General features: G+C 45.5%; 1 protein-coding gene across 1 annotated transcript in view; it reads left to right on the top strand.

Moving 5' to 3' along the window:
• lamc3 (laminin, gamma 3) overlaps nt 1–21,865 on the top strand; it is a 66,834-nt gene that overhangs the window by 9,114 nt on the left and 35,855 nt on the right. The window contains exons 3-8 of the mRNA XM_037485188.2: nt 6,849–6,979; nt 9,004–9,170; nt 16,287–16,475; nt 17,637–17,754; nt 20,855–20,953; nt 21,529–21,668. Of these exons, the coding sequence (XP_037341085.2) occupies nt 6,849–6,979; nt 9,004–9,170; nt 16,287–16,475; nt 17,637–17,754; nt 20,855–20,953; nt 21,529–21,668 (844 nt within the window). The remainder of the gene's footprint in view (nt 1–6,848; nt 6,980–9,003; nt 9,171–16,286; nt 16,476–17,636; nt 17,755–20,854; nt 20,954–21,528; nt 21,669–21,865) is intronic.

Below are 21,865 nucleotides of genomic sequence, written 5' to 3'. Positions count from 1 at the left end.
CTGCAACGTGAGACAATCCCCAAAAACAACTTGTTGTGTGAAGCTGCTAATGTTCTGCACACCAAATTATCGAACATGTTCGTTTTTCTGCAGCTTCAGTAGTTATCAAACCCGACATTGGTTACTTGAAGAGAGAATATTATGAGGAACAAAAACACAACGTCACCGCTCACGTCAACATGCCAACACACTGAATGAACCCTAAACAGTACACGCGCACACCTCGGCATGCTGGCGTCGTGATGGCGAGCGCGTCCGTGCACCCTGAGCTGCAACATTTCTATTAAAGGATTCCACAGGACCGATGTTCACGTTGAAGGCTGAACTTTTCGGCGGCGCCGTTGGATTCATTGTTGTACTCGGAGGTCATTTTTGGGCTCAATCTACAACAGCATGTATTTCCCAAACGACACACAAGATAATAACAGACATAGCGAAAGCACTTTAACACCTGGTGAACCCTCCGTGGACCCCGGCAACTTCAAATTAGATTTTCCGCCGGATCTTAAAAGCGTTTCTGTTACGGCTCGCGACCTCAACGTCCCAATGACTCAGCTTATCGAACGGGGGGGGCAGGTGGGGGGGGTTGACTTCTCACACCTCAGGGTTTGACTCACACGGGTGTCCCTCCGCGTTTCCAAGCGTCTTCCTGTCTCGATTGCTGTCGCCTCGCTGGAATGAACACGCGCGTTAGTCAGTGAGGGGGGGGGGGGTTTCGCAGCAGTATTTTGTTGAAAAATGTCCTTGTTTGCATGCGTTTTCCTGTTTCTAACTCGGTTCTATTCCATTCAACACTCTGGCACTTAACGTCCTGTTACATCTATGCCAGGGCATTAAAACTTCTCCTGATGTAAAATACAATTCAATAAATTATTATGGTAAAGTATTGAATGATTCATTATATTTGTGGAAAGTAATTAAGATCAGTATCAAAAGTCCAGATCGGATTTAATTCATCGAGTTGTGGGAACTGCTGTTACACATTAAATAATTATGGAGGGGGAAAATGCAATGCACCACATTTAAGCAATAGCCCATTGAAGTAAAGATAAAAGTTAATCTTTTAGAATCCTTTCTATTTTTTCGCTGTACACAAATTTGTTGAATTAATGGCCGCTGTCATGAAGCTTTACAATGAACACAATGCAATTTTTTTCAAGCTGAGTAGCTTAATTACATCTTTATTTTTACTTTAAAATGAGTTTTTGCCTCTGCAGGATCGCTTCATTCATCTCAACAGACTCTCACCAAATGGCTTGTGTTCACCGTACAGAAATATACAAGCCAGGCTTTTCCTTTCTTGTCTATAAATGCAACCCCATTTTGATCCTTAAATGACTCTTTCATAACAGCAGGACATATGGTACTTCTCATTAACCGCTCTCGAACATTTCCAGTTTTTTAATTTTTTTAATTTCACGCCAAAGCCATGTGAAGACAGACGTAGGGGCTCCTGGGTGGTCGGCGTGGGGGCCTTCGAGTACTTAAGTACATTAAGGCCTGCCTACTAATGGTGTTGTTGGCTGGGTCTCAGTGTGCTTTGAATGACATCGACCCACTCATTGTAAAGCTGTGGGGGATCAATATAAGCCAAGAATACATAGATTGGGTGGTAAATCTCCCAGCAGAGCTGCCAAACACCCCGTCTCCCTCGCTCCGCCCTCCCTCTCTGCCTCCGTCTTAAACAACGAGACGAGAAGACCCGTAATTGACTGTGATCCGTTCTCCCATTAGTATGAAAGGCGAATCAATTGCACAATTTCTTTCATTATATCTCCGATTTCAATTCTATTTGGACGGTGATGGGACAGACAGGGGGTAGTGAGCAAAACACAGAGGCCTATCAATGTCGGTGAGAAAATAGTGGTCACCAGTTGAGATGAAATCCTATAAAAACGAGGAGAAAAGGTACATAAAAGAAGGGATTACAGTACATGCAAGGTTATATTAGCCATTGGTTTGAGCAATAAATGAAAACCTCTTACACAAATCCAGAAAGTCGTTTTTTTTCCCCTCTTGTTTAAAGAACCAATTTTAGTTTCTATTTGAAGGCCCGGAGGCCGCTTTGTTGGCTTGTTGACCCGTCGTTCTGAGCCCAGCGAGCGGCACTGCAACACTGCAGGCGGCTTAGTGGAATGCAGCGTTTAGGGTTTCGGGGATTTCCAGGAAACGCCAACTTCAGGCCTCCTCGTTACTTTTTACCGAAGGCAAAACCTCGCTGAGATGAATGACCAGTGCCCGTCAGCTTGAGAATTAGCTCATCTGAGCTAAGCACGCTAACCAGCCTAATTATATCGGCTGCACATGGTCAACATGACCTGCTTTAATTCAGCATGTCCGCCCAGGCGTCGGCACTACGTTTCGTATGCTCATGTTAACGTTTAGCAGGAGAGAAGTGAAGAGAAATGTCAGCGCTGTGATTGGAATCGCTGATTAGCCGCTGCAAAACACAGACGCCTTTTTGTGTTTATCAGGCAAAATGAGTTTTTTTATTAAGTTATTGCAATCAGAGGAAGCGCTCAAAGCACTTGCCGTCCATTATTTCCAGCATTTTGTCATCCGAAGCGAGCGGTTGCGCAGCTAATGCGGCAGGACCGTTGATACCCCGGAGGTGCAAAAGCAAGAGCCGACGGCGTTTCATCCGCATTGACGGACGCCGTCCGCCACAGACAGCAGATGGATTTAAAAAAAAAACGAGCCTTGAATGGATGCTGCAGTTATTATGGACTTCTCGGGGAGAAGAAATGACAGTTTAGAGTTTTGGGCGTTTGTGTCAGTGTTTGTAGCCGCTACGTAAACATTCCCAAACGATCCCTGTTCCTCTTCCCTCTGCTCATGGCTCATACAGAATATTCATGCATATTGCATGAGGCTTAAAACAGGAATTGCATTCCGCCTGTTTTATTAGCATTTTAATCCCTTTGCAGATTTAACGCTTGTGCCTCAGTCTGAAGAGCGCTTAGTTTCACCGTAGAGACTTCACAAGCTTCATCTTCTTGCTTTTTAAAATAGATCTCCTTGTCATTTCCAGAGGTCGGGGCAAAATTACATAGAAAGAAGAACAAACATGACGTGACACAGGTGTTTTTTTTTTCTTCTTCTCATGTACATGTCACCTGAACAGTGTTATCTGTCACACCAGGCGTCTAAACGTGTCGCGTTTGCGTTGCCATAGGCTTTAACTTTAGAATAAACAACGCTCACCTTGTGGCATGTAGCGTTTAGATGTTTTGCTCTAAGGTGTAATGGCTTACTTTAACAACACCGCACGGGATGAAAGCTGCTTTTTCAATTCTAATTGAATTTGTTTAGTCACCCATTAAAAACTGTTTGTGCGCCTTTTCAGCCACAAGTCCAAGACCCGCCCCCCCCCCCCCCCCACCCCGCCACCATGCCCCCTCCACACACATTTCCATCTCCCTCCTCTCTCTAGAAAAGCAGTGTGGCAAATTGGCGCTCCCTTATTGAATGACAACGAGTAGAAAAAAAGAAAAAAAAAACATATTGAGGCCAGAGTGAACGTAAGCAATTCAATTAAAAAGTTATTAACTTGCGAATGAGGGAAGCGGCTCTCTTTTTCCGTCGATGCCTGCAGCCAGAGGGTTCAGAGGTCAAGGAGACTGACTCAAGGACACGAGAGATGGGGGGAAAAAAAAAAAAACACCACAGAGACACCAAGGAGACAAGAGCGATGGAACAGGTGAAGGCCGCGGATAGCATCCGAAAATGAACTGTGTGTGTGTGTGTGTGTGTGTGTGTGTGTGTGTGTGTGTCATCGGACCGTTGTTGTCTCAAGCAAAGGACCGGCTCGTTGCCCCCCCCCCTCCTACTTCAGCACCACTGCGGCACCGCGGGCACAAACTCCGAGGGAGTGAGAATCAAAGTTAATTAAGCTTTTGCTGTGGTTTGCAGAAATGACGTGCAATGGGTTGACTGCTAATTAACCCAAAGAAAGAGCCCTTGCTCTCAGCGCGCCGCCTGATATTTGGAACAATGTGTACTTTCCTCTCCCGCCGCAGTTAGCGCCGCTCCACCGAGGCATGGCTAACAACTCCTCGAAAATGATAATGGCCGCCGCGTAGGCCGTGATGAATGAATAGAGAGCATTTGCTTCTATTGTGCTGTAAGTAAGAACTTTAAAAATGCGTTTTAAGAGACATCATCGTCCCTCCCCCGCTGGTCTTTAAAGGCTGAGAGCTGGAATGCGGGACACAACAGTAAAGGCAGAATTCTCTCTCGTTATTAGAGGAGAGAGTGTGATGCATTGTCATGATCGTCAACAATAATCATCAGCAGTTTATGCTAATCCTTTTTTTTTTTTTAAATGATTTTTACAAAAGGTCAGGTCACGTCCAGGGCGACCTACCCTCGTTATTTTGGGAAATATTACATATTCCTTTAAGCTAGATTTTCATAAAATTTCAACTAAAGCTCTTTTTTTGTGGTTGCCAGAGAGCTATTTCATCAAAATCACCTAAGAGCAATTAACAGAGAGGTAGGGAAGAAAAATGTATATAATTGTTTATATAATAGTACTTTTGGGGGACTTTGCATTCCGTAACAGCTTCAAATACCAACAACTCTCTAAAGACGCCAATAAATTCCCGTAATGCTGCTATTACTGTTGATTTGAATTGGCGTGCATTTGCAGCGAGGCTCAGAAAGCGGCTGATTGGTGCAAAATGTATGCATTTTACCTACTTCCTTTATTCTTTTTGTGTAATTTTTTTGCGGGTTTGGCAACTATTCATTTTCAACATTTTCTGTTTCTCGCCGCCACCTGTTTCCACGCACGTTGCGTTCATTCAGGGCCTTTATTGATTGAAAGCCTCAATCATTGTGCAAAGGGCACGTATTATCATTACGGGAACATTAGAATACATTTTGATTACTTCACTTGGTGCCAGAGATAACCCGGCATTAGACGACAAGATAGAAACAATTATTAATCAAAGAGAATTCATGTTTTTTAAGCATACAGTCTGAGGATATACAGTACTTCCTGTCCCGCTTTTACAATCTCTTGTTCTGACCCCTTGTTTCTTTTGCAGAACTAAACCAAAAGTTACGTTGCATCTCCATTTTCGTCTTACTGCCCTTCGACTTTGCATAAAAGTGCTGCCTTGCAGATAAGTTCCCCCGTCCCAGATCCCACCGCTCACCTCTCGTACAGCGCGGGTCCAGGCAGTGTAAAACAGGATACAGAATCAGCATCGGTTCCCTCTCTGCAGGGCGACGGGGTCATTCACAGTCTCCCAAACCCCATTAGCCATGTGGAACCATGTCAAGCAGGGGCCAAAGTCGATCAGCCGGGTACTGGAACAATATCACGCCGGGCCATCTTTCTGCAACACTGCAGTTACTACAAAATAAAGGCTCCGTAGCCCACGATAGGCGGCCACGGCACAGAGGTGTCCAGGCATCCCGAAGACCGCTTGAGATAGGGGAAGGGCGCAAAGATGAAGAGAGAGAGAGAGAGGGCAAAAAAAGACACCGGATACAAGGGTGAGCGAGAGGGCAATATTCTCTTTCTGCAAAACGACGTGATGGAGATTTGCAGCAAGCTGCCAAGTGCACAGAACTCTGCTATTTACGGACAATGCTGACACCATTGATGCCCCGGCTCAAACACATGTGAGACATATTCACACCAGATGTTTGAGGAATGAGCTACGACCTTTTGATGCCCCAGCACGGGGTCTGAAACCCAAGACCTTTCACTTTGAAACACAACGGATGGTAATCCACCCCCGCCTTATGAAGTGAACTTTGTCCTTAACTTTTACTGCAGTGCTATTTTTACCCGAGAAAGATCACCTGAGGTATCTTTGAGCCTCGGGGGGGGTTGTGTCACCTTTGTTCAATTCTTTGCTCCCAACCAATTAAGCCGCTTTTTTTCACTCCTAAGAGCATTGCATTGAAAATGCTGTTTCATCATCTCACGTTTGGTCAAATCCCTAAATGCGCTATAGACATCTGGGGGGGGGGCACTAAAGCGATTGGGATTTATCCTCTGGAGAACTTGATTGTCTGCACGTATTCCCTGAGGAGCCCGCTGTTGCCATGGTAACGCGGTGGCACAGGGGACACGTTACAGGCAAAATAAATAGTGCCGTGGGCTCTACACACTCCAAGATGAAGAACTGAGACGAACATGAACAGATGAACTCATCACATGTGTTTTTAAGTCTGAGGCCCGTCCTCTCAAATCTCCCCCCCCACCCACCCCTCCCCCCAATTGCCACACTTCAAAGAGGCTGCTGGGAGAAGCTTCAAAAACGTACAGCCTCATAAACGCCGGAGTCCCGATCCAGCGGAGGAACAGACAGAAAGTTTCTCTCTTCGGCTATTTGCTTTAAAGTTAGTTGTGTTGTGGAGAAGCAGGACTCCTCTTGTCATTTGTTCTCCCTCTAACCTCTCCTCGCTTTCATCTCGCGCCCCACTATTGCACTTCCCCTTCTGCCTTTCCCCTCTGTTTGTGTTATCCCTCTGCGCTTTCTTCTCCCGCGCTCGCTTCAATCCCGTCTTTACCTTTTCGGAGTGGGCTCAAACAGAGCGGCTTTAATCATATCGGGGGGAAGGGAGCTCTGCCATGTGCCGTCCATTATTCTGAAGTACGGCTGCAGCCTTGTAGCTACTCTCTCATGGTTTTTTTCTTCTTTTTTTATATTCTGGCTTTTGTCTCCATTTATCCGCTGACGTTAACTTCAATTCATTTTTTATACTCATTATATGCACATGCTCCTTTCCCTCATCCTTGTACACTCAAGTGGATGTTTTACCCAATGTCCCTCTCACCCTACTGGTCCTTTCTCCTCCCCCTGCCCTTTTTTTTCTGTCTGTTTCAGGAATGGGTCACAGCCACTGACCTGCTCGTCTCTCTGGACAGGCTTAACACCTTTGGAGACGAGTTCTTCAAGGACGCCAAAGTGTTGCGCTCGTACTTCTATGCCATCTCCGATTTCTCCGTGGGCGGCAGGTAAGAGACACCCGCCTGCAAAAAGCGCCCGTTTTTTTTGTTGTTGTTGTATTTTTTGGTCATTTGACTGCTTGCGGCTATTTCAAACGCGATGGAACGCAGAAGCTTTTTGTTACAAAATGCGTTTTTATATAATATTATTTCGCTTTGCCAAATTCGATTGTGGAGGAAACGGAACAGCTGCCTGTTGAGGCGGAGGCGGGTGGTGAGGCGTACAAAGCACAGCTTCTGAGGCCACGGCGTGCATTTTCCAATGTCTCACACATTTCTGGAGCGGTTCCTAAAGAAATAAATTAAGTGTCGGAAGGATTATAGTTTTTGGTTGAATATAGAACAATCAATCATGTCCCATTTTCCAAAATGTTTTTCAGAGAGGGTAGAGCAATAAATCCAATATTATTTTTAATTTACCATTTTTGACTTCCAACGATTAAGTGTGTTAGGAATCCAGCCAATAGGAGCCCGGCCTCTTTCGGCAGGTCAATGGCGTCCGGCCATTCCTTGCCAGATCAAATCCAAACAGCTTATTTATGGTAACATCATTCAGTAAAACATTGTTTACAATCGCAAAGTCTTATTCCCAAGCTTCCTGGAAATTCTTTATTATTTATAATTTTTCCAGAGGTGGTATTATGTATCCCTGCATTCAGTGTAAACATACAATATAATGTCCATTGTTACCTTTCGTCCAAAACTCATTTGAAAATGTATCCGAGTGAACTTCCGCTCAAAGAGGACAGACACCAAAGCGTGACCAGCCGACCGTCTTTTAGGAAAACTGTTTTTTTTTTTTTAACTGATTAGAAAAAGACACCTTGCTGTCTGTCAGGCGGCCATCAGGCGAGAGTAAACCTGGAACATCCCCCACTGTGCTTTCGCTTCTTTCGCTTTATTACTCAAAGTAATGAGAGGGGACGCGGTGCCGGGGACGCGGGCGGACCCGGTCGAGCCTTAGCTGGAAGTAGACGGTTAAGTAGTTGAGATGAGCTCCTTCAGGCAGAATCTAAATGTAATCTGACACATGTCATAATCGTTTAGGATCAGTGCAGCAGCAGGACAAATTACCCAGCAACACCTGGGGTGGGAGAGACCCACATCAAAAACAGGTTAGCCGTAAGCCTTTAGCTTCCTGTACCTTCACACCTCAGCGCCGCGCCGGGTCGGGTCGGCCCGCTCCTACTCGCCTCGTGACTGGTGTAGAATATCAATGCAGCCGTAGCCGCGAGTTGAACCTCTGCAGGAGAAGAACTGTGCTGGTACCCCCGGGAGTCCGTTCTTTTTTTTTTTTTACTCGTCACTCGGGCCTAACGTGATAACGACATGTCATTTTAGTCTCCACGTCGAGTCTGGCGGAAAGATTCGATGCCGCGGAATCGGGAAATACTTTGGAGTCAACGGGTTTGTTGCGTGAACGGAAATAACTGGTTCTGAGCCTCGGGCGGGCAAGCGTCTGGATCCACGACAGCTGGCTAAATTGACAGAGGCTGCCACTCGGAGACAAGTCCCCCCCCCCGTCCCCGTCCCCCCCCCAACCGCTGCCACTTGACTAGAAGCGACAACGCTGCCAGGACATGTTACGCACAGGGAGGGGCGTCGCTGCCAGCGTGCTGCCGAGGAAATGATAGACTTTCTGCAGGCAGGGAGGGAGGGAAAAAAAAAGAAAACGGGCTTCCTTGTTTGTGGGAAAAAAGAAAAAGAAAAACACTTATTAAATCCTGTTTCCGTAATGTAAAGGTACAAATTAAATGCTGCCGGTGAGCGTTTGACACAAACAAACACTCGCCGTGTCCTCTGTCGGACAGACTGAGCGCGTCAACGGTGCACAGTGGAGTAACGCCGGGGCTGATGGGTAAATTACCCGCCCCCCCCCTCCTCCCCTCATCCCGAGCCGTCATCATGCTCGTTGGAGATAATATGAAGCGACAACTCCTGGTGGAAGGTGGAAGTTTTTTTTTCGCTCTGCCCGCCATCCACTGTGTGCGTTAGGAATAACTACCCCCCCCCCCTACACCCCCCCCCCACAGATGTAAGTGCAACGGTCACGCCAGCGAGTGCGTGGCGTCGGAGCGCCGGGGCCTGGTGTGCTCCTGCCAACATCACACGGCGGGGGACGACTGCCAGAGATGTCAGCCCTTCTACCAGGACAGGCCCTGGTTCAGGGCCACGGGGGACTTCGCCAACGAGTGTCTGAGTGAGTAGTCCGAAACACACACACACACACACCCCCTCTCCCCCCCCCCCCCCCCCCCCCTTCTCCCGCCTCCCGGGTAGATTTGGTGTGTGTTTTCCATTTCCGAGGCTACTTTACCTGGTTGGTGATCACTTGGAGGTGATTTACAGGTTTAGGCCTGTTATCATAGTGAGGAGCTGAAGTACACAAAAGGGGTACGAAGCACTTTGCTTGCAGGTGATCACTTACACACACTTTTTATTAGCTTATAAATACAAAAAGTGGGGGGTGAACTCTTTAAAACTAGTTATGCAGTGTCTCTGTGTTACAACGCTTATAAAACATCGTCCATAAAACCCCCACAGTGCAGACTTCTTAAATCTAGTTCCTCTATTTCATGTTGAGTTCATCTTTGTCCACTTTTTTTTTTTTTAAAGGGATTTTTCTCAGATAGTTCTTGTACCATAACTAAGGGTCTGCGCGGACAGTTCCGAGCCGGTCTCTCTTGTAATGTGTTTTCTGCCAGCTGTGAGTAGGATTTCCACCACAAGTCATTATCCTTCAGCACCACTTTGGCCGCATTGCCTCGGTATAAAATGGAACACTCGGAGATTACACGTCGTAATACTTCTGGATTCACTCCAGCCCACAGCGACTCTACGGAGATGTCTGCACATTTTGCATCCGTACGGACACATCTCCTCCAGCCGGCTTGTTGCAGTAGAAGTTGTGTGCTTCTTACAACAGTTTCTTCCCTTCCCTAAATACATTCATCCCATTCTGTTTTAGTGGTTTCTTTTATTGGCAGGGATTCAAATTAATACAAGGCCCGAGGCAAAAATACTAATTTTCCCTGCATTGATCCGACTGCTTAATGTCCACGTGGACCGCTTTTCTATGTCCTGTCTCGTGTTTTGGTTGATGTGATTATCATTGGTCCCAGACAGCATTGTGAATTTGGCGTCGTTGTGCACAGCCACACGTACGCCCATCAATTTTGCATCACTTTTATTATTAAGCCTCTTACCGAGGCATCGGCATCTGCGAGGAAAAAAAAAAAGGTCCACGCCGATTGATCTCTGGGTCAAATGGTTCGATACTGAGAGCAAACAGGACAGGACCGAGACAACGTCCCTGTCTCTTGAGTTATGGAGCCGCTCACCTTTACTCTGGGCGGGTCGGTCCGGGGTCTTGGTTTTCACACGTGGACCCCCTTGATTTTGCTCTGCCGTTATCACAGCCCTCCTCTTTCTGAAATATTTGGCACCACTCGATGCGCAAACCAAGCTGCCTTGATTTGAGACCTCAGGGATATTTCTGCTCTGATCGTTGTGCTTCTTCGTACTTCAGTTCTAAGATCAACATGAAATGTGTTTCCTTCTAAGTCTGTTGTCTCATTAACCTCACCCCATATGGACATATTCAAAGATATACGTTTTTTAATTTGCACAACAACAAAAAAAAACCCACAGGTTTATAGCACTCACGCGATTGTTACAGTCGGCAATAAAATCATTTTTAAGTTGAATTTATTGAATTTAATTATTGGCATCTTGGACTACATGTATATTCAAATCACCTTCTTCAGTATCCGTTTTCAGTGGATATTTGAACATATGTTCACATCCCTCCTGTGTGAATTTGCGTTTTTAGTGCTTTCGGGTTTTTGCTCGTCACACTGAGCACGTTCGCTGAATGCTGTCGAGGATGAATTGTATTTGGCAGCGGGATGAAAAAAACATAAAAGAGTAGCTCACAAATTGCATTTGTTTTTTTTCTGAATTCTATTAAGCAGCAATTTTGTTTTAATTACTCTTTCTCTTGGTTCCAAGCAGATGGTTTCTTAAATAGACTGAGCCCAACTTAATCAATGCGCACTAGCAATAAATAAATACATGCACCATATAAAAGAGACACTCGATATGGAAACAAAATGCTGAATGCTGCACAAAACTCATTTCGCCTCGGTTTGACTCACCAACCTTTTATATTCTTCTTTCAGGGACTGAATGTGTGAAGTTGAACGAATATAGGGAACAATCTTTGGCTTTGAAAGGAAATAAGTGAGAAAAAAAATAATCAAAAAGTTGTTAGTATTTGGACTATGTATTTATTTACAGAACTTCAGTTTATGTGCTATATCTGTTAATGTATCTGCTTATGCTTAACGTTTGCACAGCCCATCTGACGTTGTAGCACCTGTTTGCACCCGATGTCCATATAAAATGTTTAGAGTATAGTTTATTTTTACGTCAAAAGAAATCACAGTGGAAATGTCATAGCTACAAGTCACCATAATTTAAAGCTAAAGCTGTTTACATCTTCAGTTTGGATTTAATCTTTTTTTCACATAACAGTGCAATTGTGTACATTGCTGATAAATACTAATCTTGTAGCATGGAGAATAAACTATAACAGACTCATGACCTTTTTGGGGCTTTTAAAACCATGGAACCTAAGAACAAGAAGCTAATTATGATAAATCTTGAACTTTTACAAAATAACACAATGGGAAAAAATTTGCAGTAGGACGGAAAAAAAAATCCAAAAGGTGTTAATCTTACTCAGTGCGTTATATGTTTGGGTATTTGTTCACGTATAAAGTATGAATTAAGCATCCTAGGTGTAGAAGCTCTCCCAATAAATCCCCACATTATGGCGTCCTCCTCATGTCTCTTCTATCACTGTTTTCTTCCCTCTCCAGGCTTCTGAACACTCTATATATATGAAATTGTATAAGACATTTATAGCTTCAGAATCCAAAAAGCAAAGCGAAAACGAGCGGTAGTGACACCGATGTGCGCTCATTACATTCATCTCTGCGAGTGTTATTGAATGGTGAGCTGCAGCAGCAGATGGAAAATGGAAGCCTCCGATGGGCTTCGTATGTGTGTTTCCGTGTTTTATGGAGAATCTCTCTGAGTAGAGGTTGTTTATCAAAACTGTATCCTGGATGCTGATTTGATTTGTCCTTGTTCTTTTCTTTGTGGTCTTAAAAAAAACAGGTGTGGAGCAACATGCACAGGGTCGGTTATGTGCGTGTTCGTGTTGTGTGCAGGGAGGGGTGAAATGTGAAGTCTATATCTCAGAGACTTCTCTGCCTGTGAGACCCAAAGCTTTTCCATCCCGAAGCAGGTCGCGTCTGGGCTTCGCGATTCCCGTTGTTTGGGGCCGTCATCGATCTGTTCCAGTAAAAAGACACTTTCAATCTTTCCCCCGCACACGTATTCAAGGTTGAAGGCTGCAGTTGCAGCCGGGAGACTATGATAATGTTCTGGGGAATATAAAACGTACGCTGAAAACACTGCAGATGCTTATCATCTAAGCCTGATGGTTATTCTTAAAGTGACATTTATAACACAGATTTGCTTTAAGCTCTAAAGCTGGTTCTCTTTTATGCTTTGTGTTTGCTTTGTGAACTCATAATCTAGCTAATAATTCAGCAAAACATGAAAAACGAAAACATGATCCACTGAACTCCCAGTATAGAAACAAGGGAACAGCAGGTAGGTAGAAAGCTAATTGCGGAGTATAAGGATAACTTGCATAACTGGACTAGAGCTTTCCTTGCTGGAAATCAGTGAAAGCTGTTTTAGAAGTGACTTTGTGGAGAAACGGCAGCTTTTAGCAGTGATGACGCAGTCTCAGACTACACATAAGTTGGCTCAGGTGACGACAGTTCTGAAAAGAGAAGTCTGCACACCGAAAATCCAAACGCAGATTAAACCAAATACTGGTCTGAGAGAAAATCATTGCAATATTCACTGAACAGCCGCAGGTGTAACAGAAATACTTATTCAATAACCGTGACATTGACCCGGGCTCGCTCTCCGGACTGCTGGGATGATTTTATTGGCAAATGCTGCTCTCTTTGCAAAGAAAAGTCATAATGCTTGCCCACGCACAACGGGTTAGGTAGAGGTCTAATTTGTCTGCAGCAGAACACTAAAGGTCACACAGATATCTATGCAGCCTCGATCCCTCACGGACCGCTTTCATATCACTGCCGGCGCCCGAGCTCCTTTGGCAAGTCCGGCATCTCATTTTTCCAGCAAATTAGATGTTAACAATTGAGAAACGATTGTGCCTGCAGGGGGCCGTGCTTCCTCCACACGATACATTCTGCAACAGGACCAGGACAGTATTCTCATGAACAAGATGGCGAAGACTGCATCCACCCTCATGCAAGTGACGAGATGCGTGCTCCAGAAAGCCCATAACGGCTCAATTTCATACTCAAATCATGATTTTATTCATAAACCACTACTAAACTTTCCGGCCATTTTGCTTTCACCTAATAATAAAAATGTAAAACATTCCTGGTTTGGTTTGAGAGGTAACCTGGGTTTCATCATTTCACCAATTTGCATATCTTTTCACGCCGTTGTGTTATTATTCGTTTTCAGGATCGTCCGCCTCAACACGACCGGAGGGAATTTCACAAATGTCAACCTGGACTCAAAGATTCAATTATTACATATTGGATATTGAAGGTCAAAGTTAAGGTCACTGTGACCTCATAATAAACATCGTCTTGGCCTGTAAAGTGTAAAATTCCGATGCCCACGACAATTTCAGACAAATGTCTGATGTTTTTAAAAAAACGAGGAAGGGGTGACATTTTGGACGCATTCACACATGCGAAGTGCGACTGTTGGCAGACGCACACAAACGCACGGCAGGAATTCCACTTCAAACACCAAAGGAATCTTTGATCAAACACCTAATGACACATCGATGTTGACGAGTGTTAATCCACCAACACTTTGCAAATCAAAAGGCCGATGCCACTTACAAGTTTGAAGTACAACAGTCAGACAAAGCAAAGGCTTAAAACCACCAAAAATGATATTGTATTAATGTTAAGCCTTAAATCCATCTGCAATAACCCTTATCTATCATTTATATGCACACAATTACCATAGGAGGTCCAGGGATGCTTTTTGCCGAAAGTCACCTGTTACCAAGGTTACGCGGTTAACTTGTAACCATGTGGAAAAAAAATATATCGCATATCGACATATTTCCATTTCAGACCTTGTGCAAAGCTAAGAGCAAAAGTCACATGTCAGTTTCATTTTCTCTTTGTTCTCCTCCTTTAAAAATAAAACTACGATGTCTCACGTCTATGTAATTGAGAAAAATAGAAACGTATGACGGCAAAAAGCGGCCTCCCCTCAGGATGAGAACACCTCAGGATATTGTAATCCTGTCGATTTCCCTTCCCCAAAAATGTGTTGGGAACGTCGGATGAAGAGCTGGCTCCGTCGATCACGGGGGGAAAAAGAGTCCTTTGTGCGCTGTTGTGTGTTCGGAGCCTGACGCACGGGCCGAGGGCGGCTTGTGCGTCAGGCGATGGTTGTGGTCGAGCGGGACAAGTGGGCTGTGGGGGGGAAAAAAAGGATCCTTTTGTGTAGCATCTCTGTGAAAACAGGTCTTAATGGATTCGGGGGCCGTGTCCCAGTTTCCCTCCGCCGCTCTGATTGCAGCACACGGTCAAAGTTGCGTCCAACATCCAAAGGGCGGTTAATGTACGTTATTCTATTACAGGCGCAAAGGTTGTCGTACAAGGCCAGTTTGCGCAACCAAACCAAAAGCATGGGAAGTCATTTAGGGGTTGGGCCTCTGTTCGGAGCGCCTCTGTTCGGAGCGCCTCTCCGGGCACGACGGCGGTTCGCGGGACGGACGCTTTCGGGCAACGTTTTTGTCCTAGCGACGGGTCGTGGCGGAGAACCTAAACTAACGAGACTAATCGGCCGACTCTGCAGTTTTCCTTCGGCTTCACGAGGTGTTTTCGCACTAATCAGCACAACGCTCTACAGGGCTGTTCCCAGGCTCGGGTGGCAGATGTTTTTATGGATGAAGCTCATATAAATTCACTGTACACGGTGTTTCGGGCTACTTGCCTGACAAACCGTGAATTGCCCTTTAGATGTCCCCCCCATGGAAAAAAGTAATTAAACCACTATAATCAACCCCAGAAGCCATTTGTTCCATTATTTCTTAATCACTTTCTTGATTGACAGCTCTATCAAAGGTGCGTTTTTTACAACTCCACACTTACGCGTGTTATTTATTTAACTTGTCTAGGAATAGAAAACGGAGCTTGTTCTGTTAAAAAAAAAAAAAAATCCGCGTCCGGCAGTCGGTCTGAGGGAGAACTTTGTGAGATATTTCATTGAGCTTAATTTTAGCAGTTCGAGAGAGTGAGCGCACGAGTCTCTGCTGGTAAACACCCAATGCGTCACTGGCTTTTACTGTGGGAGGCGAGAATGGACGGACGTCTGTCTGCAGACGGGGCGGCGCAGCGTCCCCTCGCTGTCCCACGCTGCGCTCTACGCAACGTGATCGGCTGAGGCTTTTAATGCCAAAGTTCCCAAATTTTGTTTTTTTTGCCACCCAATAATCACGTGTTTCAAAAAAAGTTAAAAAAAAATGTGTTCATGTCTTATTTGTTCTTCCTGCTGATGGTAATTAACTGTTTGTGTGTGAGGAGATGAAACGTTCTTATCGCCTGCTGTGCTGCATCCATGTGGACAGGTTTAATACATTTACAATTAGTAAGAGAAAATAGAAACATCTGTATTCACCGTCAAGCCAAAAGTGCTTTAATTTTCTTTTTCTTTTTTTAATCCTCGATATAAGGTGAACTCTGCTGAGACTGCTTATTAACAGGAAGTAATAACCACATGGTTATTGCAGGCACAACAGAAGGCTTGATTCATAATAAAACAGGCAATTTACCAAAGTCCCCCCTCAGGGTAGCGGGGTGAGGATGGGTTTGATGTTCGGGGTAAGAGACCTGTGATCGCGCGTTATCAGCTGAGTAATTTGCTCTCGTACAAACATGAATTACGGTTGTCTAAGTGCCCCCTGACAGCCGATTGGCTCCTCATTAGACCTGTGTGAAATGAGATTAGCAGCGAGCCTCTAAATTATGATCCAATCCCAGAGAACATAATCTCCCTCACACACACACACACATCACATCAGTCTCTAATTCCACATCCCATCTATTTATGTCCCCCGCTCTTTTTACCCCCGGCGCCTCCTTCGCTCACCTCTCCTCACTTGACCCTTTTGCTCTCTCTCTCTCTCTCTCTCTCTCTCTCTCTGCCCCATGCCCCACCCTGGCAGGGTGCAACTGCAGCGGGAGGTCCGACGAGTGCGTGTTCGACGCCGAGCAGTACCGCAGCACCGGCAGCGGGGGGCGCTGTGTGAGCTGCAGAGACAACACCGACGGGCCCCACTGCGAGCGCTGCAGGCGGAACCACTACCGGGCGTCTGCCGAGGAGCCCTGCCTACCGTGCAACTGCAACGTTAACGGTAAGACTGCAGACGCAATGGGCCTTCGATGTGTTGACGATAAACTTGTACTTGGGGGTGGGCTCTTATAAGCTCTTGCTTCAGTCCACTCCTTTTGAGCACCATGTGTACTGCTCAAATAAATAAACAAATTCAAAAAAAAAAAAAAAAAAAAAAAATTCAAACTTAAAATGCTCCTTTTTTATAAACCATGCAACAACAAAAAAAATACATTACTCGCTGTTTTCGTTTCCCCTTTGGCGTGAGAACATTTAATTATGGTTCAATCGGAATGCTGCGTTGGCGCAACAGGGCGGCATAAGGAAGATTTACCTACTCACGGGATCAGTTGTTGCAGACTTTATGGCTAAATGCTTTTTAAAATCTTTATTAATATTACATCATGCTGACCTGGACCGCTCAACTGCCAAAAACGTTGCATGAGAGTCTTCCCGGGTTCATAATTCATAGAATCTTGTTCTCCTCGTGTCTTGGACATCACTCCCGAGGTATCCTCGCCTCAGCTTCCCAAATGACCATTAAATAAATCCATGACTGCTGTAAGTTGATCCAGTGCCTCTGAACACTATCAGTGAACAGACTCGGTGCTCAGTTAACAGTCTGATTTTAGGTCTGGGCTCTTAATTGCATCATCACCAGGGTAAAAAAAAAGAGAACAGAATGAATACTTGGAAAAACCCATCAGCAATCTTTTCCCTCAACATTTCCTGGATAGTTTCAGATGATGGGACGCCGTTGTTTGAGTCCATTATATGGATCAGGGGTTGTAGAAATCTCCATCAGGCTTCTTTTTCTCATCTCCACAAAATCCCAGGCTGCTCGTCTTCTTTTTTTTCTTTCCATTAGCTAAAGCTACAGTATGTCCGCCGCAGAGTGGTTGCAGGGTTTTCTCCTGCTCGGCCTGAGCTCATTTCTAGGCTCTTTTGAACAGAATTCAATAACAGGTATTCTGTTTCATCCCCGCCGTGGCAAATTATTAATGACACATTGATCCATTTCATGTCATTCACCTGGAGGATTATGATGTACTTTGGTCCATTTTCTTAAAAAATACTCCCTGTTTCCCTGTGTACCCTTACGTTTTTATGTTTTTTCTGCCTGATGATCCATATACTGCCCCCCCCCCCCCCCCCCCAAACACACACACACACATGCACACAGGTTCGGTGAGTCTGCAGTGTGATGGAGAAGGCCGGTGTGCGTGTTCAGCCGGCGTGACGGGGGAGAAGTGTGACGCATGTCGGGCTGGCTTTCACTCGCTCGGCCACGGCGGCTGCAGGTGAGCGAGATGCGTTGAAAGAAAGAAAGAAAACAAGGCAGACGGTTTAGGAATGGCTCAATGATAATAGATAGAAAAGAGGGGGTGGGTGGGTGGGGGGGGGGGTGAATACAACAGACATTGGCTTTAGTTTCATGTTTTTCATTTTTATCATCCAAATTCCCAGGGCCCAAATGTATCAAAGTAGAAAGCGGCCATAAAAAAAAGAGCATTCTCATTTCTCTATGTGACACCACTGTGAATTAGTGACCTTCTTATCAGCGACTACCAGGATGCTCCGCACACTATCGAACTGCAGACAACCGCTGTAAAAAGCCATTTTTTTCGCACGGAAACACGCATTTGTGAACGAAAAAGTTGCCCTTCGGTCTCATGAAGACTTCTGCAAATCATCTCCTGACAAGAATTAATGTCCATTTTGTTTCTTTCTTTAAGAAAGTAGGACAAGGCACAATCACACCAATCCCCATGCTCCCCTTACAGGAGCAGCAGATTGCAGGAGTGGTGGTTTACTGGCCATTCTCCAACAAATGACACACAGAAAGTTTGCCGTTCACACAACGCAGACGGGCGCCACTCTGCTTGATTGGCCGGCCCTTCCCCAACAGAAGGGAAGAGACCCGGCCACAGAGCGCGCGGCCTCCCCTCCGCCTGTTACCATGGTGACCGTATCGAGCCTCACCGCCTTCAGAAAAACTTCAGAGGAGCATCTTAGCCGCAGACAACCCCGAGGACAGACCTAGCTTTAAAAAAAAATATATATATATATATAAAAAACCCACCCGCTTTGCTTCAAAGGCGGTGTCCTACGCGGCGCTTTAGGGAGGAGAGGTCGGCGGGGGTTTAGTTGTGCGCACAACGTTTATCCCACGCTAATCTGCCCGAACTTCCATAAACTATTCCAACTGTCACCATCTGTTATTAGTGAGCTATTTATGGATCATGAATAATTCAATTCTGTAATAGCTAATTCACAGCTTTGCCTCATTTAATCAAATTTCTTTTAGCGTGTTGTCAAGAAATAATTGTATTTATTTAAAGAAATTCTGTCTGGTGTTCATTGCAGAGATGAAATAATCACTCATTTGAAAAATATCTTTTGACAGATTGATGGCTATGAACAATGTTTTTCCATTAATTGAGGGTTCATCCTGAGTAAGAACCAAATGCGTACTTTTTACGGGAAGAATTTTATTTTTTATATTTGTACTTCAGTATTTTTCAAGAACGAGCTCAGCGAGTTTAATTGATTTTAAAGATCTGCTTCCATCCGTACGACATGAGACAGATTTTCCCCTGAGGCTTTGCACACTCGCACTCTGTCTGGGTGCTTATTTCTTCTTTTTTCTCGGTGTCCTTTGTTGCCGCGTGGAGATGCACCGGCCCGCTGCAGACGTTTTAATGATGTAAAGCACATTCCAACTTCCTCTGACCTGAGAGTTCCTACGACTGAGTACTCATGCATAAGAGCCTGCGTGCATACGTCTACGAATGTGCATGTGTGTGTGTGTGTGAGCGTGGGTATGCCAAGCCTGTTGCAGCATTTATATTCATAAGAAGTTCATCCCAGCTTTCTCTGACCTACTCTTTCTGCCGATGGAATGCTAAGTTTTGATGCTGCCAAAATGCATATCAATGGCTGGATACCAAAAACATCAACAATCGTTTTTTTATTTAAAACAACCTTTTGTATAGAAAGAACGTCTCAATTGGTGACTTGTAGAAAGTCTCATTGGCAACTACTTTTTAGCATGTAAAAAATAACAATAACGATGAAACGTGCCCCAAAATGAATATATGTTGTACATTTGTGGCATTAGAGACTTTAATATTTCTGTAACACTGCACAGAACTTGATTTAGTCGCGCGTGCAGAGGCATCTGTTTCAGAGACAGTAGCGTTTATGCTGCACAGCAGTGCCCGCCAATCACAACGCACTTAGAGATGAGCCGGTATTTTATGAAGTGGTATATTTTGGCCAAATCCTGTCAAAGGAACAGCAGCAAACACATGCGTCTTCTTAGAAATGTGCAGTTGATTGTTCTATTTAGCATAAAGTGCGTTTTGGATAATGGCTGAAGTTGTTTTTATTCAGACAGCGCCTTTAACATGCTCTGTATTAAAAAAAATGTTGCATTTGGCCCACAGCAAATAAAAGCTTGTAGATTTGTGCGCTTCCCAGACATAGTGGAGACCAAAGAAATTAAATGGGAGTAGATGTTGAATTTGTATTGGCCAGGTGGGAAAAAACACAACTCCAAATGAATACTAATCTTGTTTCATACTGTGTTGGGAACTCTAACATCTGACATGTTCAGCATATCAACTTAGGCTGTTCAAATATATTCCAGTGCTGTATTTATAGCGCGTTCTGCTGCCCAAAAGACGGGACAAACACATCAGAGTGAAGCTCGCATTGGAGGCATTAGAGGCTTTTTTGATTCATCGAGTTTTGAACTCAACAATATTCAGAAAACAGAAGGGTACATTTATTTTACAGCTGAATCTTAGTTTGGATTATCGTCAAAAAGTCCTATCAATACACAAATATATGCTTGCTTACATGTTAACATGCATGTACACACACACACACACACACACACACTGTCTTCTATCATTCATGCAGAAAAATCCGGGCTGTCGACTTGAGGTGTGAATTATTCAGACCACTGAAGCGGAAACAAGTGGAAACGGCTCATCTCGGGATAATTGAATTATTTGAAATGGTGCCTCATTAAAAAAAAAATAGATTATTTGTTACACTTTTAAACCAGAACAATCAAATCAATGAAGGCGACCCGACTCATGTTGATGTCATCCGAGTGACCGCGGACCCGGGCCTCGGATTTCCTCACACAGCCTCTTCCCTCACAGATCTGTCTCCTAACGCCTCTCAGTGTCCAGTATTTGAATAACCAACACGTTCAGAGCAGATGGGTGGGGGGGACAAGTCATGAGAGTCCTGCCCCCCCCCCCCCACCTCCCCCTTCCCCCGGGTCAAGGCCCAAGTGTCCCTCCTCCGGCCAGCTCCATCGTTTGACTTCTGTTGCTGCGGTGGATTTAAACTCTCTTCGCCTCGCTGTCCCTCGTCGTCCTGCAGGCCCTGCGAGTGCGACCCCGGCGGCAGCGCGGGCGACTGCTCCCCCCTCGACGGACGCTGTCCCTGTAAGCCCAACGTGGAGGGGCACAGCTGTGACAGGTGCGTTTTTGCTTTGGAATAATTTTGTCCGAAATAAGTGCTGCAGGTTTCCGTGGGGGCTGTCCGTCACTGGGACACACCACTGCTACAGCATGTCAATAACCCCCTCCGGCTCCATCCTGCTCCTCTTGGATCAAACCGACGAACCCACCGTGACATCAGCAACACGCACAGCCCCCCCCCCCCCCCCCCCCCCCTCCTCCCTGTTTTTTTTGTTGTTGTTGTTGTTGCTGATTTCACAGCTGGTTGAGCAGGCCCTGTCTCCTGTGTAATGCGACCAGTGTAGTGGCTGATTTGTAGCGGTGTTGCCAACCATATGGCAGCTAGTGTCTGCGGGTCAGAGCTCAGGGTGCTAGCAGCTGAGCCTCATTCGGTCCCTTCTCCCCCCCCCCCCGTCCACCGACAACGCGGCCCTGGCACGCACCGCCGCCCGCTGCACCGAGAACGAGAGCCTGGCGAGAAGGACGCTGCAGCGAGGATGAGGCAAAGGAGCCGCTGTGATGCAGCATGTGAATGTTAATTTATTTTCATGCACGCGGGTGTGTGTGTGCGTGTGTGTGTTGTCTTTCCTGCAGATGCAAGCCGGGCTTTTTCAACCTCGAGCCGGTGAACCCGGCCGGATGCCAGGCGTGTTTCTGCTTCGGCCACTCGCTGGCCTGCTCCTCCTCCTCCGACCGCTACGCCGCCGCCAGCATCGCTTCTGACTTCCTTGAAGGTATTGTCCTCAAATGCGCCGGATGCTAATGAGGTTGCCACGGTGCGCGGTGGATGTAATTACCCCGATGAAATTAACAAGACCCCCACAATGATTACTTTGAATTCGCTCCGCCTTAATTTCCCTTAACCACCGTGTGTGTTTTTACTCATCGGCGAGCGCGTGCTCGCCGATGAGTACCGGATTTCTTGTTTTTA

This window comes from Pungitius pungitius, chromosome 18, assembly GCF_949316345.1.
Source record: "Pungitius pungitius chromosome 18, fPunPun2.1, whole genome shotgun sequence".
NCBI classification, from domain to species: domain Eukaryota; kingdom Metazoa; phylum Chordata; class Actinopteri; order Perciformes; family Gasterosteidae; genus Pungitius; species Pungitius pungitius.
The sequence above is the reverse complement of the archived record's forward strand: the minus strand, read 5'-3'. Positions and strand labels throughout refer to the sequence as shown.